This window comes from Boleophthalmus pectinirostris, unplaced genomic scaffold (genome assembly GCF_026225935.1).
Source record: "Boleophthalmus pectinirostris isolate CB_2022bp ecotype Guang Dong unplaced genomic scaffold, ASM2622593v1 HiC_scaffold_1, whole genome shotgun sequence".
NCBI lineage: Eukaryota > Metazoa > Chordata > Actinopteri > Gobiiformes > Gobiidae > Boleophthalmus > Boleophthalmus pectinirostris.
Window position 1 is genome coordinate 17,029,330 of NW_026570970.1, and position 18,365 is coordinate 17,047,694.

The 18,365-nt window shown below is 38.0% G+C and overlaps 1 protein-coding gene across 1 annotated transcript; it reads right to left on the minus strand.

The window, feature by feature from the left end:
• Window positions 1-5,974: 5,974 nt before the first annotated feature.
• Window positions 5,975-18,003, minus strand: glra2 (glycine receptor, alpha 2). Its single transcript, XM_055150293.1, is given in 10 exon segments — window positions 5,975-6,253; window positions 6,922-7,071; window positions 9,235-9,449; window positions 10,283-10,420; window positions 11,021-11,103; window positions 12,563-12,786; window positions 15,753-15,880; window positions 15,883-15,951; window positions 17,533-17,654; window positions 17,939-18,003. Coding segments are annotated over 10 exon segments (1,473 nt in total).
• Between the last annotated feature and the right edge of the window lie 362 nt (window positions 18,004-18,365).

Below are 18,365 nucleotides of genomic sequence, written 5' to 3' on the forward strand. Positions count from 1 at the left end.
CCTCTGTGTAGCTGCTCTTTCAGACGACCTCATGGGGGGATAGTGTGTCTGATGCTTTGGTGTGGTGCCTCTTCCTATTTCCGTTAGATCACCCCCTGGGTTCTACAGCCTTCATCTGATACTGCACTCTGCCCAGTTTCCTCCCGTTTGTGTCCCTGTGCACCCCCAGTGCTCCACAGCACTGTTTTATGTTTTGTGTTGTATGCCTTGTTCTGTGACAGACATAACCCTTGGATTCACATTGTGCTGTGAATAAAGGCACACAGTGATGGAGGGCAAAGGGCTTCACAGCTCTGGGTGGGGTTGCTTTTAGTGGGACTCTCGCCTCATGGTTCAGCTGTTTTTCACTGAAATGAAAACTGTTGTCCGCAACATGCTGTTATTTAAAATGCCACTCCTTCAAGTGAACATCAAACCTTACTTAAAAGAACTGCGCTGACTCCACAGAGGATGGAGAGTTTTTCCTCTCCCTGTGGAGATGAGAAAAGGACATGTATTTTGTTGGCTAAAGGTCCTGGAGTGTGTAGCAGTTACTGTCTGTCTGTTTCATGATTCCCAAAGAGATATGAACTCACTCATATCTGTGCTTCAGTGCACATAACAGGCTTTGATGGACTCCTGTGTAACATAATTATAGCCTATGCTTTGCTTTGACATGCTGTTGGATGACCAGACCTGAAACATGTTGAGGAAAAAAACAATACTTGTGTTCCTAATTAAACCTCTTCACAGAGGCTCCTACACACTTACCATAAACACTGTGTCCAAGCCATCATTTCAAGTGACAGGTGGACACTCCTGTGTATCCTGTTCTGTAAATAATACCATTAAATGGCCTGGGGCTGCAGTTCATTTTTCTCAAAATACAAATTCAATTTCCTTCTTCCTTGTCTGCCACTGAAATATACAATATTTGTCTTCACATTATTTCCTGTTAACTTCTATTAACTCTGAAAAGTGAAAGCCTCTGGGGTTTGTGGTCTCCATTGATTCCACCTCAACCAACAGGGAATAGGGCTGACAGATTCATTGGTCATCTAATCATATTTGTACACGCTGATTGTATGTTATTGCTGATGACAACAACATGAGTAAACAGTTATATTTTAATTAATAACACATTATTAATGCCGTAGCAATTTTTGTCTTGTTAATGTGTATTTAACCAGTGTTTTTCTGTGGTTGGGTGACCCTCTAATGGCTATACATCTGAATAACAGATTGCAGTGTTAGTCTTCTTTGACATGTGTAATGGTGAATGTAGCTCTTATACATGGTTGTATATCGACAGCATGGTCTGTGGCCCTAGTGCACTCACATTGATTCGGTTCAGAGGGTCTAGCCTCCTTTGGGCCTGTCCACTCAGTGGGTCACCCAAACAGTGGGCGGACATCAATACTGTTGTGGAAATACACAGGGAGCTGGCTAAACTAATGTTATCCTTAACTGTATGCTATTAAAAATGCAAAGACATCCCATAAGAATTGAAAACATCAAGCAAAATATATTCAGACATATTTTTAAAAGCTTACGAAAAGACCTGAAGGGTTCAGATCTTGGGGATTTTCTGTTTTGATCTGCTGTGCAAGCATTAATTTTACAAAACTTTGGATCCAGTAATTACATTTACTTTAAAACTAATGTTTTGCATTTGTGAAGCACAATTGTTGAACAAAAAAGCTTGTTTATGTTTTTTGGTTAGGTTTGGTTTGAAAAAGAATGATTTATTTCCTCATATTCATAATCTCACTTTTCCATTCACAACCCTATTTTCTGGTAAATAAGAATTGCAGAAAATATTAATTGCAGTGGTAATGTTTTGCCAGTAGTACTTAATTCTGTCAAATTCAGTCAAGCCATGATTTTTCAAGATGCTTAGTTGCTGACATATACTAAAGAATGATTAGATATCCTTCTTTGTTCATCTCATTTTAAGATATATTTTTTAGACTTGTGTGCGACTGCTTAGTTAAACAAACTATTCTTGCTCTTAGCTTTAACTTTTCACAGACAGATAATTCTTTACACTGACTAATAGCTTTACTTAAAATATACATGTAAATTCAAGAGTATTAATTTTCTCATACACTAACCTTATAGCGACTGTGCAGTTACCATGACAACCCTCATCTCCCCTCTCTCTGTCCTCTCACAAAGCAGCCCCTCTAAACACTAATGTATGACAAAGTTGTGCCTCCAAAACACAATTATAAGCAGCAAATAATCCCCCCCCCCACAAGCCGTCATACTAAACTTGATTACATAAAGGCATCTCTGCATATTAAAATAGCAATAACAATGCATTGTTACGTAATGAGGTGCCACTGAAACGAATGGCATTTCCACACGGATTAGTATTATTGATTAGTTTATAATCCTTTTGTTTCGGCCATTAAAAAAGCAACTGAGTGATTCATCCTGGTAAAACTGATAGGCCCTTGTCTTTATACCCAAACTGGGACATCTGGTATAACAACTATCATAGCGTGCCTCAAGTAACAAGCTGATTTAATCCATCTGCATATTAAAAGATGTTCTATTCTTGCTTTTTTATTATTAGTACCTTGTCTGTAGAAACAATGGGTGGTGTCACTATTCTAACACAATTTGTCATGTTGTTTCTTTGACGTGCATGTTGGCTCTTACAGGTTGATAGGATCTGGGCACGTACAGTGTGAAGGCCATTATCATGCATTTATGGAAACCCTCTGTCATATCAGATCTGTGTCACTGCGGGCCACCCAGCCGTCTACTGCATGTGTCACCACGGCGACGCGCAGGCTTCATGAATGGAGGCTGGTGCTGAGCAAAGGAAGGGGGGAATCAGCTACCTGCGCAGCTATCTGCTACTGTGAGTTTGTCAATGGTTTTATTTTTAGATTTGCTCACCACTAGTTGCAAGACCTGAAGAGCTGTGTTACATATTTTACATTTGATCCTTTTTTTGTTTTTATGCTGGCATTAATATCTGTCATGGGACTACAGATGAAAAATTCTTGGCTAATTCTGACTTATTTACAGAAATATTCATTAAAGGTTCTATAGTACACAAAATTGATTTTTGTGAGCTTTAAGTCGAGCTATAATGCTGTTACCTCATCAAAAACATACCTGGAGTTGTGTTTTGTTTAATTGGCACATTTTTGAGTAACCCTTTATTATTAGTCTTCCCACATCTCCAAAAATGCTGAGTTCCACCTTGTGATGTCATGAAGCTGTTGTTTTCAGGTTAGCAGCTAGATTTAAAAAATGCATAGCACAATCAGATGGCCGATGTCCAAAAGTTTTTTTTTATTTTTCATCGACGTTTCAGCAAAAAAGGCCTTCGTCAGTTATTTTTCTTGCTTTGGACCACAGTACACAAAATGGTTGCCAGCCCAGGTGCTCAATTTTATCTTGCCGTTTCTTGCATTTGCACCTCTACAGGAATTTTGGTGTGCGTTTTCTGTTTCATTTGATTAAAGTTAGCAGCTATCTTTTACCTTTAGTTCAGTTGAGATGGGCAATTCCAGTTCTGAAATCATATAAATGATTCTAGTGAAAGTGTATGGAGTTTAAAAACATTTCCTGTATTACCACATGACATCACAAAGTGGAACAGAGTGTTTTCAATTCAAGAGAACTCAACCTAAATATGCAGGATTTGTGTGTTAAACATGTGTGAATGAAACAAAATACAACTCCAGGCATGTTTGTGATGAGGAAACAACATTAGAACATAGATCATAAAAGAGTGTATGGGCCCTTTAATATGCACTGTTCCTGAAATAAATAAAATTACACCAATCTCTTAATTCAGTATGTGAAAAATTGCTTACTCAATATTTATTTAATCGTTCTCTCACCATTCATCATAATGACATTAGAAACTAAACATTAACAAAGCGATTCTAGATCATTTACTACAACTGGATTTAAAATCAATATGTGCACAGCCAATTTTATTGATGGGTCAGTCAGAGAACCACCTTTTAAAAGACAACTGTATAAAGGACGTCTGAAGTGCAAGAACCAATAATCATTAAAATTAATATTACAAAACCATCTTCAAACATTTTCAGTCAACACCATAGGAAATTAATTAGGGTATCAATTCCATGGGGAAGCTTTGAATACAGTTTTCCCCTCCCCCATGATAAATATATATTTTAATTAGAGAATAGACTAAATCTACAAAAAGTTTAAAACCTTAAAAATACCAGTACAGAAGAGTCATGTGGAGAAACGTTGTATAATGCAGTTTCACAGACTGAATTTCTTCCTTTAAGTTTATCTGTTAAATTGGATCTAAAATAATGTCCTTCAAAGGAATTGTCTGATTTGAATCGATCCCACTGACATCATCTGAATATGACTGTAATATTCACAGAAAAACGCATATACTGTAGAAGAAACTTTGGATACTTGGCCACGGGTAGAAAAGATCAAAAGAATTAGATCGACCACTGAACAAGAGGAGATGCCTGAAAACACTTCATCTCACCAGGTCTTTGATATCTAAGGCTTCAGGTATTTCATAAAAATGCAGCGTCCGATTTTTATCTGTGTCCATGCCTAAGATGTGCCCTGCTGTTCAATGTTCCAGAATATACTCCATGTGCTTTCATACAAACTGTGAAGAAGTGAAAACACTGACAATATAAAACAATACAACCTTGAGTCTAAATAGGAATGCACCGATACCAATATTGGTTTATAATATCAGCTCTGATCCAATATATTGGTTCTGTCGATATCCTGGTTGGACATATAATAAGACTATTTATTGGTCATAGTTGGTCCAGAAAGTCTGATGATGTTTGAGCTTTTAATACAGAGTTGTTCTGTCTTAGCCAGGCTGGCTTCACCTAGTGCCTCCACTCAATTTCATTTCTCTCCAGCGACTAGGTCAGCAATCGAAATACACTAGACAGTTTGCAAGAACCCTGGAAGTGCGAGTCTGGACACCAGCCAATCAGTGAAGAGCCATACATTCTGTGTTGGCAACGATTCCCGAGATCGAGGATTTAAAGCCAGAACAAAGAGAATGTTTGGTGAATTTTATCAAGGTTAAAGACGTTATTGCCCTTCTTCCTATGGGATTCGGGAAAAGCTTAATACACCAGCTAGTCCCGTAGCGGCGCATTACGTATGTCACGACCAAATAGCAGCGATTGGTACCTGCGAAGTACCCGTCTTCCGTTGAGCGAACGAATCCTGACGCTGCAAGGTCGGACTGTTTCCACAAAATTAAACTGGCTGATGAATCAGGCTAATTGTGTCATTACTTGAGAGATAAATCAGGGCTGCATCACACGTTTTGCCTTACAATATTTTAAAATAAAGTCTATTTTTAGTCCCTGCACTGGTATCGGCAGATACTTAAAGCCATAGTATCCGGATCGGGACCAGAACATAAAAAGCTGGATCGGTACATCCCTAATTCTAAAGTTTAAAATGCTGTTCTGCTTTGTCTGCTGTGCCTCTGCTCTAGTGTGGCCTTTTATATGATATTGTGTGTTAAATGGATTATGAGTTTGCCATCTCTTTGCAGAGAGGGAAGTGATTATTACTCTGCCAATGTGTACACCCCCAAATGTAATAACTATATGTAAATTAATTGCAGATATTGAATAGGTGTAGCAAACAACACTACAATAAAGTTAGTCTTGAGTGAAGAAATTCTTGCATGGATAAATAACACCACAGGGCTCAGTGAACTTGGGTTGTAGTTAATGCTGCATTTCCTCAACGGTAATTACTTTGTTTTATTTTGTAATTCATGGAATGTAGAGTTACTTTATGGTAGTGTTTTGATCTGCTCCTGTCTAGAATTTTAACAAACATCCTCCATAAGAATGCTATTGTCTTAGGTACTTAAACATTGCATTTCCTGAACACTGCAACATGTGAAATTATCCCTGAAAAAAACACCCATTTTGTGTCTTCTTGTAAACTGTCTCTGATATTGTGCTTTCTGGGTGCATTCATCAGTCTATTTCTGATGTATGTCCTCGTGTCTGATGATTTTGTAGGTGACCCAGTAGAAGACGTTGAAGATGAGGAAGGCCAGTGGAAATGCTGCCCTGGAGATGGTGTCTATCCTTTTTGCGCGGTCCACAAATTTCTTCTTCATGGCGTCTGTGTCTTTGGGAGCGGGCGGCAGAGGGGGGTTAGAAGCTGGAGCTGCGTTCTTCACAGCTGAGCCATCTTTGGTTGGCAGGCTCATGTTGTAGCTGGCCAGGTTAAAGCGGCCTTCATGCATGTCCTCATCCTGGAAGAGAAGAGGCACACAGCTCTTACTCACAAGGTACTATTTCTGTTACTAAAAATCTTCTAGATAAGATTTGACATACAACATATCTTTACTGCATGCTTTATATCATAACTCTTATATTGTTGCCAGTGGGGAAAAGTCGTATTATATTCTAATAATGCATTTATTAATTATAATTAATGCATTTATAATGATTTATAAAGCTGTTTTTTGGACTCTCAAACACTTTTTACAAGACTTTATTCATTCATTCCACATTTGGTATTTATTTGGTTCTGTTGTAGCCACAGCTGCCCTGGGGCAGACTGACAGAAACAAGGTTGCTAATTTACACCACCACCAAGTGCTCATGCACACACCAGTTTCATACTAGACAATGTGGGTGAAGTGCCTTGCCTAAGGACACAACAACAATTTTAGCCACTGGCAGCCCACTGTCTCCACTGTTTTAATTAGGAAATATGAAATATGGAAAAACGAAAAAAATGCTGGGTTGTTGTTCAGTCTAGGAATGTGGCTGATTTTTCTACATAACTGCATTTGGTCTGTGAGTATGTATTTCACGTATCTAAAGATAATGACATTCACAAACCACTTCTTACCTCCAGTCGCCTACAGTTAAGTTAGGAAACTCCACACTCCTGACGTGGACTGTCATCTCATACCTTTTGATTCCTCCGTTGTCTTCTCCTCAAGCGAAGAAACTCTTTCTGTTGCCTGGAGACAAAATTAACCCCAGCGTATTCAAGCAGCGCCGCAAAAACGAAGAGCAGACAGACAGCCATCCAGATGTCAATGGCTTTTACATAAGAGACCTGCAAGCACAGGGAGAACAACTATCAGCTATGGATCATTAAATATTGGTACATGTCTTTCTTTTTAGGTTTTCAGTTCAGTCACTCAAATTTGCAATCCAAATGAAAATGGAAGATGACAGTGAGTTATACTTTTATTTAGCCTACCTTTTACTAAATTTGGTACAGTATCATGGGCTGCTGTATCGATATATCACAGTATAACAGTATTTTTTTTGGCATATTTTACTCAATTATCTCGTGAGATTGCTATAATTTTGATTCTGCTTTATTCCGTATTTACTTTGGCGATCATTTTTGTTGCAGAGAGACCAATTTTTTTTGTCCAATTCCTACCTTATAGCAAATGTTTTAAAGCACTTTGTCAAGCTTTTTTGGTTTTATTTTTATTTATTTATTTTTTGCTAAAGTAGTGGTAGCAGTTGGGGGTTTGATCTCATCACGATGTAACTGAAATCCTCCGCTGACCTTGCCTCTTGCGTGACAGCTGATTAGCATGTGGTGAAAACAACTCAGCTCTTTTGTGGCTCTGAGGGCTTTCCTTAGCTGTTGTTTGAATATTGTCTTTCAAATGTTTCTCTTTCAATATTTATCAGCATATGTGTCTATCTTTTCAGGCGTGGAGAGCTGATGGAGATGCCAGGCTTTTGTTGTTCACAGCACCGGATGATGCGTACACAGAGCGTTTGATGATGAAGGTCTGAAAGGAGTTCCCCAGGAGTTCTTCCTTTCACACTATCTGCATGAAGTTTATCATAATTGGAAAATAAGGAAGCATGCGCGTGGATCAGATGACAGAATGCCAATGTGGAGGCTTCATCTCGCAAATTGCAGGAGTTGCTGCTCTCGTGATCCTGAAAATGAACCAGCTCTTATCGGTGACTAATGTGATCGGCGTAAACATCTTGTGCAAAGTAAACAGAGTAGTGAAGAAGACTTGCTTTCATGTTGTTCAGGCTTGAAATGATAATAACTACGCTTTTAGTAGATTCAATAAAGCATGAACAAAGACTTAACTCAGAATAAACCAATAGTGATATAGTAGATATATACCTTAATAACTACTTAAAGGTCCTATATTTGGAAAAATCGACTCTTGAGAGCTATGTTATAATGTTATTGCCTCATCAAAAACATACCCGGAGTTGTGTTTTGTTTCATTCACACATGTTTGAGTAATCCTTTTATCATCAGTCTGTCTACATCTCCAAAGCTCAAAATGCTCTGTTCCACCTTGTGCTGACATTAAGTGGTAGTTTTCAAGTTAACAGCTCCTTTTACCTTTAGTTCAGTAGAGATGGACAATTACAGGGTCGAAATCATCCAAATGATTCTAGTGAAGTTGTAGGGAGTTGAAAAACACAGTGGATCACTTCCTGTATTACCACATGACATCACAAGGTAGATCAGGGTGTTTTCTACATTATAGTATTGATCAGAAATAATTAATAATTATTTAATTAATACCGTAACTAATAATTCATCTTAATTAATTAATTAACTAACTAAGCTTTAATCTTTGTTCATGTTTTAAGGCTAATAAAGCTGCAGTTAACCAAAATGGTGCTGCCTTGCAAGGCTAATGTTCCTAAGGCTAAGGCAAAAAACACCCCCCTCAAGCCATTAGCTTTTTATCTCTGAAAAGTTCTTCAAACTCTGACCTTCACTTTTTCAGATAGTATGCTAACAGACTGTGAAAACCAACCAAAAAAGTGAGAGTGGAGCTTCTAAAAATAATATAGCCTGTTGGTGATCCCTCCAGACACCATTTCATTGGTAACATGTCATAATTGACTGTGACTGTGCATTTAAAATGAACTATAGTGGAAAAAAAATCTTAAATCATGCCATATATGACATTTTAAAATGGTAATTGGTGATCATTAATAATACATCTCTCAATGAACAAATGCAAACTGTGTGAATAAAAATTTCAGCTGTCTTCCTGCTTTTTTAATTCATGTTTTGAGAAAACCTTGCTAAGCGCATTAATGCCCAAGCATCTAAATAACGAACTTCTTCTTCTAAATATTTGAAACGATTCTTCACTGTGCGAGGAAACCTTAATTTAGGCCTCTGACTAATTCATTAACCCTTTGTACATATATTAATCCTTTCTTCTGGCTTGGATTATGCTGCAGGAGAATAGAAAGCAGATCTGACCTTTGGAAGAGAAGCCCTAGAGCCAGAGCTTTGTGTGGTCATTGTCAACACAGTGGTGATGCCCAGTGCTACTCTGGCCGGGGCGGCGTCCATGTTTATCCAAAAAGACACCCAGGAGAGGATGACGATCAGAAGGGACGGGATGTACATCTGGATCAGGTAGTAGCCCATCTGTCTCTCCAAGTGGAATTTCACTTCTATACATGTGAATTTGCCTGAAAACAAAATGAAAAATGTCTTTGTTCAACTGTGTGGTAGTGACAGTGGGTACATTTACAGGGCAAATCAAGTCCCATGAATTAGATCAGATTTTGGAGTGTTTCTGTGTACAAAAGAAATATGAACATCAAAAACAGCTGGTGCCACGACTTTTTGAGTAACTTTTATATTTAAAAGCTGTTAATGGAACGTATCAAAGGAATGAGAGCAGATATCTGTACTTTTTGTTCCATTCTTTTTTACATTTTTGAGCAAAACGTTTTTTTTTAAATTCATGATTGTTTGATCTGTTGAAAAGTTTAAGGGGTTTATTATTGAAAGGTTCATAATTTGCACAAACTAAAATCTACATTAATAAAACAGCTTGAAAAAAAAGTACATTATTTCTACTGAACAACATTCAGCAGAAATCTGGACATTTGAAGTAAATGTATTAAAGTAAAATTGGTACTTTAATACATTTACTTGAGTAGATTTTTTAATCTGATACTTTTGCTTTTATTTGAGGTTTTTTTTTTTGCTCCAGTATCTGTACATTTACTTAAGTAATAAAATTACTTCTTCCACCACTACTTAAAAGATTGTATAATACATTTTCACCATATACACTATAACATTTTATTTTATTTTTGTGTTTGCCACATTAGTTTGCCTTTTTTGGATTTTTTTTTGCTTATCAAAACCTGCACAGGTGTGAGCAGTCAGATTACCCACATCAGATCTCACTTTTTCTATGACATTTCAGTAATCTGATAACTCCAGAAATCAGATAATGGTCAGATTTTAGATGGATGTAAACACAACCAGTGAATCTGGGTGTAGCTCTTACCGGTGTTATAATGCTTAGTGCAGTATCCAAGCTCCTTCTCCTCTCTCATGATGAATTGAGGCAAAGTGAGGCCTTCGGACACTTGGACAGCCCCATTCTCGAGCCACTCAAACACCAGATCATTCATGGTGTAGCCAACTGGAAAGTCAAGAGATGGGTTCATTCAGATTGTCCAAACTCGTCATTATAAACAGTACAGCACAATACTCTTGACATCTTTCCCTTTTACCAGTTTACCCATTTGAACTTGGAAAAAATTACACATTTTCTGAAAATTTAAGAAAATACACTGTAAATATATTATTGACTTTTGGTTACAAACATTAAACATAAACTGACTTAAAAGAATTGTATAAACAGACATGGACAGTCTTTTTTACTATTTTGACAAGATTGGACCTAAGATGATGTTTGATTGCCCAGTGTTTTCTTTTTTTTGTTTAGTTTCATTTTGTTTTTGTCTACTTCTGTATGTTTGGCATGTGGAGGTATGGGGTGTTTTAATTATTCTTTTTTTTTTTTGTTCTATAAAAAAATCCAAACAAAAAAATAGTATATATAAAAATCTATCTTCTAAAAACACTAATCTAATGGGTCATATATAGAAACATTTATTCAAAGAAATTCTGAGGCTGAACACTTTCACACACATTTTTTTATCTATAAGAACAGGACATTTTAAGCATGTCTCCTGGTGAATTTCCATTAATTTCTTTACTTAATTCAGACCATACTTACAACTTTCTAGCTGCATTGTGCATGTTTGAACATCCATAGGAAAGTTCTTGAGATCCATGGGACAGGACAGGATCAGTGTCAGCCTGAAATTGTAAGAAAAGAAAGTGTCAATCTGTCTATCTACCAGCATGTAAACACACCCGGCTCCTGTGAAATTGTCTTATTACAGCCCGAACTTCGGCGATGTGGAGAAGTAAAAAATAATTTGCTTGAAAAATCAAATTACAGGCAAGGCGTCGGTGTGTTCTCCCACTTCTTGTAGCCTCTTACCTATCAAGTTGGATTCCCTTCAGCAGGTTCCTATCACACTTTCATTACTGTAACTTATTGTCTCTGTGATCCATTGTGCTTGCTGGGCTCCTGGCTATAACATTTTTTTCACTGAATGGAGAAAGTGGCTAACCATCTTTTCATCTTGGTGCTGGTGTCACGCTCCTGAGCCACACCTGAGCACTGATGCTGTTTGCCACTCTGCAAATAGGGACCAAATTGATCTGCTGTATATGCCTTTGTAGCAGTGAAAATGAAATTAAATGTGAGTGAAGCTGTATTGAAATTCATTTGGGCATAGATCTGGTACTGTTTAACTCAAGAACAGTTTGGTATTTCATGGCAAAAGATTATAACCACCAGTAAGGGAATATCCAAATGCAAAATGGCTGTCATATACCGTCAGAACACCTCTTGTGGGGTGTTTATAGGTTGGTATTTATCAGAATCAGTAAAAGGGGTCTAAGGAAGGAATGAGGAGTTCAGATAAAAAAAAAAAGATAAAATAATACAAATAAGATTGATCAGTGCAGTTCAGTACTAAGTTGGTTCTGATAGAGATAAATCATACAGAAACAATTGTTTGGTGTGGCATATGCTTTTGCATAATTGAGTCATAAGCACGAGACATGACTGTGTGGGTAAAAGGCTTCAGTAAAATGTCTCTACAAAATGAGACCATTTAATATTATGGAACCAAATCAATGTAATTCCTCATTGGTCTAAAAGTGCTCACTTGTAGAAAAGTTTTCAAAGGTATCTGGGCAATGTTTTTTTTTTCTTTTTCTTTTAAATCAAGAATGTCAATCTGACACTCACTCCTGTCTTCTAAAGTCCTTTGAAACCTTTTGTTCTTCTTAATGTTCTGTTGATCTCAGCATTTTCACATTTAAGTTTGGCCCCTCAAGTGAAGGATATGCCACTCTAACCGTTTTCATCTTTGCCTTTGATTCTCAACAGCACTCCTGGGATTATCTTGCTCTCTGCTAATCAGTACATGTATACATTATACAGCGTATTGTATATTGATATAGTACTTCTGCTCTTTCAAAAAGCCTGATCACAATCTGATAATTTCCATTTAAATGCTATCATTTAGGATTGACACTTTGATGTGCACGGGAAAGAATGTAAGAAAGCAATAAACGAACATGTCCTCGGGAAATCTCTTCATCAACACTTTGGATTCAATATCTCACTGTCCTCGTTTTTTTCCCAATCTGAATATCACATGTGAATTCTCATTATGTCTTATCTGCAGCTCTGCTTCACCTGATGCTGTAGAGGACCGTTCCATCCTTGAAGATCCGGAGCAGCTTGTTGTCCGTGGTGACGTCATGGAAATTGGCGCCTTTCTCATTGGCGAAGAAGAGATCGGGCTTCCATATGGAGTCCAACATGGAGGGGTCTAAGTCCAGAGAGGAGTCGGGGTATTTGCTGTACGCCAGCCGGGGGTCATTCCACTTCTGACGCAAAAAGATGTTCACTCGGTAATCCTGTGGAGATAACAAGGAGATGTGAATATTGTCTGAGCAGTGGTCCAGTGAGTGGGGTGGCATGCCGCAGACAAGATACTGTATGTGTGTTTTATCATGGTAGCATTCACAATCACAGGAAAACATTACTAATACATAAACATAGTTGCAACAATACACTCTCAGACAAATACACAATGGATGGAGAAATAAACTTGAAATAATTAAAGATCCTATATTATGCATAATTTACTCTTGTGAGGATTTAGCCTCCTCAAAAACATACCTGGAGTTGTGTTTTATTTAATTTACACATGTTTGAGTAATCCTTTTTTTATTAGTCTGGCAACACCTCCAAAGCTCAAAACGCTCTGTTCCACCTTGTGATGTCACGATAGCATGATTCATCAGCTGGTTTCACTTTGTAGAAACCATCTGACCTTCCAGTGTTAGAATTCATTTGCTTGACGGTAGGCGGGTACTTTTTTCATTTAACCAGTTGCTGCTATTTGGTCGTGACATATGTAATGCACCGCTAACGGGGCTAACTGGTATAGTAAGCTTTTCCCAAATCCTGTAGGAAGAAGGGCAATATAATGTCTTTCCCCTTGATAAAATTCACCAAACATTCTCTTTGTTCCGGCTTTAAATCCTCGATCTCAGGAATCGTTAACAACACAGAACATATGACTCTTCACTGATTGTCTGGTGCCCGGACTAGGTTATTGCAAACCGTCTAGTGTATTCCAATTCCTGAATTAGTCGCTGGAGAGAAAGAAAATTGAGCAGAGGCTCTAGGTGGCACCAGCCTGGCTAATGTCAGTTTTCAAGTTAGCTCCTTTTACATTTACATTACAGTAGAGATGGGCAATTCCAGGTCTCAGAATCATCCAAATGATTCTAGAGAAGGTGTATGAAGTTTAAAAGCACAGTGGAGCACTTTTTGTTTTACCACATGACATCACAAGGTGGAACAGAGTGTTTTCTATTTGCTGGAAGAACTTGCAGGTTTGTGTGAATGAAACTAAACACAACTCCAGGTATGATTCTTATAACATGAATCAGAAAATAGTTTAATATGGGCCCTTTACCTATAATATCATAATTGGCATGTAAAGAGCCTGACTATACATGACTATAAAATTAAGAAAATGTTTGTGTATTGTTTTATTTAGGATTTAGTATTGTTTGGAGAAGTCAAATGGGATTGCATTCAAAGCCTGTGTAAGCTTAGTTTGAATTGATCCTTTGGCAATGTTTTTGGTACAATATGAAGAGGTGTAAGCTATATTATTTTAATTGTAAAGCCTAAAATGAATGTGTGTATTTTCAGCTGAAGTGGGGCTAACTTAAAAGCATCATGTGCTCTTCTCCGTTCTAAATATTTAATCAAAGGAAGCCTCAGTTGAGAATTTGTATTTACTGCTGTTCAGGAATACTGTTCATCTTGGTTACTGTAGCTGAGTTTCAGATGACATCAAAACATCCTATAGGCCAATATTAACTAATACAGTTCTTGGGTTTACTCAATAATTGAAAATACTAAAGGATTAAAGGTGCATTGTGTAACTTTTCTGGTAGAGGGTCCACCATCTGAAAATTACAAGAAAACAGCTTGTAATTTTCCACAGTACGCTATTAAATTTAGTCTATTTTACATTTATTCCATTATAGGTGTTATTATTTTTTAAAAGAAAAACAGGCATTCTTACGATACACTGAGACACGTCTGCACAGATCTGACCTGTATCTTGAACTAGTTTGGTTTCTGCTCATCTTGACGAAGATAGATGAGTTTAATGTTTTACCGTGGAACATTCCAGACAAAACAGTAACAGCTCCATGGACACAAGCTGACAGCGGACTCTCCACCAGAAAAGTTACAGTGCACCTTTAACATCTGTGAATTTATCGTTTGGATATTTCATGGTAAAGTACAGTGTAATTAATGGGAAATCTGGCTCTTGCCCCCCATCTGGGAGTATGACATCATCACAGTTGAGAATCTGAAAATTACCAATGCTTATAAAAATGTGTACCTGTATGAATTAAATGTACATGTATGCATTAAATCATTTCCCTTGTGGATCAGTAAATATCTGCTAAACATCCCTGTGACACACAAATACATCTGTAGTCAAAGTGAAGAATAGTTATCCATATTTAATTGCTCATTATGTAAGAGTCATAACAGAGACTAAATCATACATTCATGTGACAGTTCTAATGGGGTAACTTTTGACAGTGCAGTTAGTAAGCTGCATGTCACCAGAACTCACTCACTCATCATAATTGAGATGCCAGTGTGATGAGAGGCCTTTATGTAGTTTGACATTTCCACAGCATATTGGCGGTCCCCAAACACTCACAGCAATCTCCAGATCCACCAATCCTGAGCTGGGGCCAATGAACAGCCTCCTTTTATACAGTGCTATTATCGCTCATTAGAAAGCCTTTGATCATGATTAGTTTCAATAGACGCACAGGTTTTATTTTTGTGCGCTTATGGCAATTTGCACGTCACTTAATCTGCCACGCACAATTAATTAACTGCTTCTGATGCAGAGAGGGATGAGGATCTGGAACAGGCGGTACTGTGCAAAACTACATCATCTTAAGGAAAATTACATAAAAGAAGAAAAGGTGTCATATAAAAGCCCTTTTTCAATGCACCTATTCATTTTGGCATTAATAAATCTAAAAGATCTACTTGCTCTGGAGAAATTATTTTTTTCATTTGCTCAAAACCCACACATATTTAACATAACTAAATACTATTACAAGATCTGATTCGAGCCAATTCCTCAAAGGATACTTTTCCCTACAATGGAGATCAATATATGTTTTAAATATAACACATTTTCATCTGTCTGAAATGGTTGGTGCCACCAATAAGCTTCCACATGAGTTGAAACAATGAGTGAAATGAATTAAACTAAATGATATAACATGATTCAGCCTTAACTCCAGAGCAGCACCCAACTCACCATAGTAGTTTCTGCTATAGAACCAAAGCTGTTGATAAATATGTTGCAGGTGACATTAACTGGTGGACCTGCAGTTTGTGACACAATGGACAAGACAAGAGGAATTAGCCAGAGAATGCCAAAGCACTCACCATGGTGGTCTCAGTGACCGAGCCGAAACTGTTGATAAAAATATTGCATGTAACGTTTACAGGAGGACCTGTGGAATGGACATTACAATGACATGAAAGTCTCAAGGACAGACTTGGTTACGATTTGCCTTTACCTCATCCATGCTATCTGTATGTGCTAAATCCATTGAGAAAAGAGAATACTTTTTCTGTACAGCTGTACTTTTGAAGTAGCATAGTATATTGCATGCACCACTGTAAAAACACTTCCCTTCTTCAGATTTGAGTTTACCGTGTTCCACTCTGAGTACCCTGTTAAAAGCTTTCGTAAGTGTCATAGAGATTAAATCATAAACAAAATATATGCACAAAAAGCAAATACTTACACTTAACACAATGTTTTTCTGTGTCAGACCAAGCTCTGATTAGGGATGGTAGTGGAAGGTACACAGGGAGATACATACAAACTCAAAAATATACTTAAGTCAGCTTCACCTCAGCCAACATGTGTTACGTTATTTCAAGTCAAAGCTTTTTACCCTCTTCTCTGAGGACAGGAGTTCAAAATCTTTCCACTGCTTTCTTTCCTCATTAATACTGTATGAAGCTCAGTGTTAATATTTGCCTGTGTTTGTTGGCAGGTAGCAACACGTAAGAGTTGAGGCAGAGGAACAAAAAGGAGAGGAGGAACTCTGAACAAAGTCAGCACAAGAAATCTAGGTCACCCTTCGGAAGTACGAACCAGCTTCAGGTATGACTGTCATCTGTTTACATCTCAACAGGAACATTTTTTCTCTCACTCTGCTGGGTGCCACATTAGTACAGAGTGAGGAGTGCTTCATCTGCTTAAAAAGTTGCAAATGTTGCTCAAAAAACTGTTAAGGTTATTTGCCAAAAAGTTGATCCTTGCCTGGATTTCTAGAACTAACACAATACAGCTTTTGCTAGTTTAACACATAATATATTTTTAGCTGTAACTTCAGTGGATGTCAGTTATATTATAAATTGTGCCTTCCCCATATTAAAATGTGCTGTTTCACATGTCAGATATTGTTCAGTTGTGATAATGTGGAAATTAGGACCAAAAGATATTTTAATTAACTCCACATTGTAAGAAGTATGGTTATATTCTATTGTAGACCTTGCCTGCTAAACCTTGTGGACCATCTACTCCGCTTCTCTTAGCTCAATTCCCACTCACAGATGCTGCGTGTGTTCACCAGCTTCACAACATGACAACAAGAGAGGAAGTCAGTAGCCTGCAGCCTTGCCATGGGGGCACCATTCGTCATTTAGCCTGTCATGGTGGCATCCTGTGTGCTGCCAGTACCACCCAGACACTTGACTTTTTTTTTTTTTTTTTTTTTACATAGGTTTGGTTAAGGAAACAGTACTGCCATATGAGGAAAAGAAAACATTATGTATGATTTCAAGGAGGCAGTCATGTTATTGTCCAGAGCTGATTGATTGTTCTTATCAATGAAGTGGCAGTACCGTATCCAAGCAACAGCCACCATAAGTGCGTCCTGACATCATTTGAAACTGAAGTGTTTATGCAACTGAGAGAAATGAAAAGTGATGCAAAAGAAGCACCTTCAGCATGCGACTGTTTGTCAGGGTGGTGGCTCTGTGCATATGAGTAAATGGAATGAGGGGTATGACTGACCAACCTTTAAAATTTGGTCTGATTCGTGCGTCGTAGCCCGATGTACGGCCCATGAGCGAGTCGAGAAAGTCTGATGGAGACAGGTTTGACGAGGACCTGGGGTCATGCTCCTTAGCTTCCACAACTCTGAAACACACAAAGGCAATGAGAGCCACTAACCCGAATCGGTGTAAAGGCGCGCAGAGTTTGGATAGTTTGGAGATCACTCTTTTTACCTACAGAACCAAGCTGCGCGTGCCGACAAAATGATACGCAGCAAAACCGATACTTGACACAAAAAATGAAAGTGCGTGCGTAAAGCGCACTGGAAAGTAGACGCTCACCAAAAAGATTTACGCGCGTTTGGGGTCACATTTTGGTTTGACCACTGAACAAAACATGCATTTTGTAAATTAATAAAACAAATTTACCTTAAGTTGATCGGCTCCATTAGATAAGTAAATAAAGCCAAAACCTTGATAAAAGAGCGATTCATTCCTGGTGCTTTTCTCGTGCGCTCGCGTCCTTATTTCTTCCGTATGTTGACATTGGTCAAACACATAATCCAGATTGGTGCTTGTCTCTGAGTGAGTCGCGTTTGTTTTTTGGCTCTTTTCGTGTCACACAATAACGCGCGAGGCATTCCTCAGTGAAGCCGCGGATCATAGTTTTGTTTTACCAGAGTCTCTTTCGCTGTTTTTTCTCAGAAGAGCTGCGCTAAAACTCTTCATTGTGTTTGTGGTCCTTCCCATTTATTGTTAACGCTGAAAAATCCGTTGGAGAGGAAACCATTTGTGACTTGTGAGGTGAGAAAAGCCTCTGTTGAGGAATGGGGAGTGGAACGCCTTTTTCTCATTT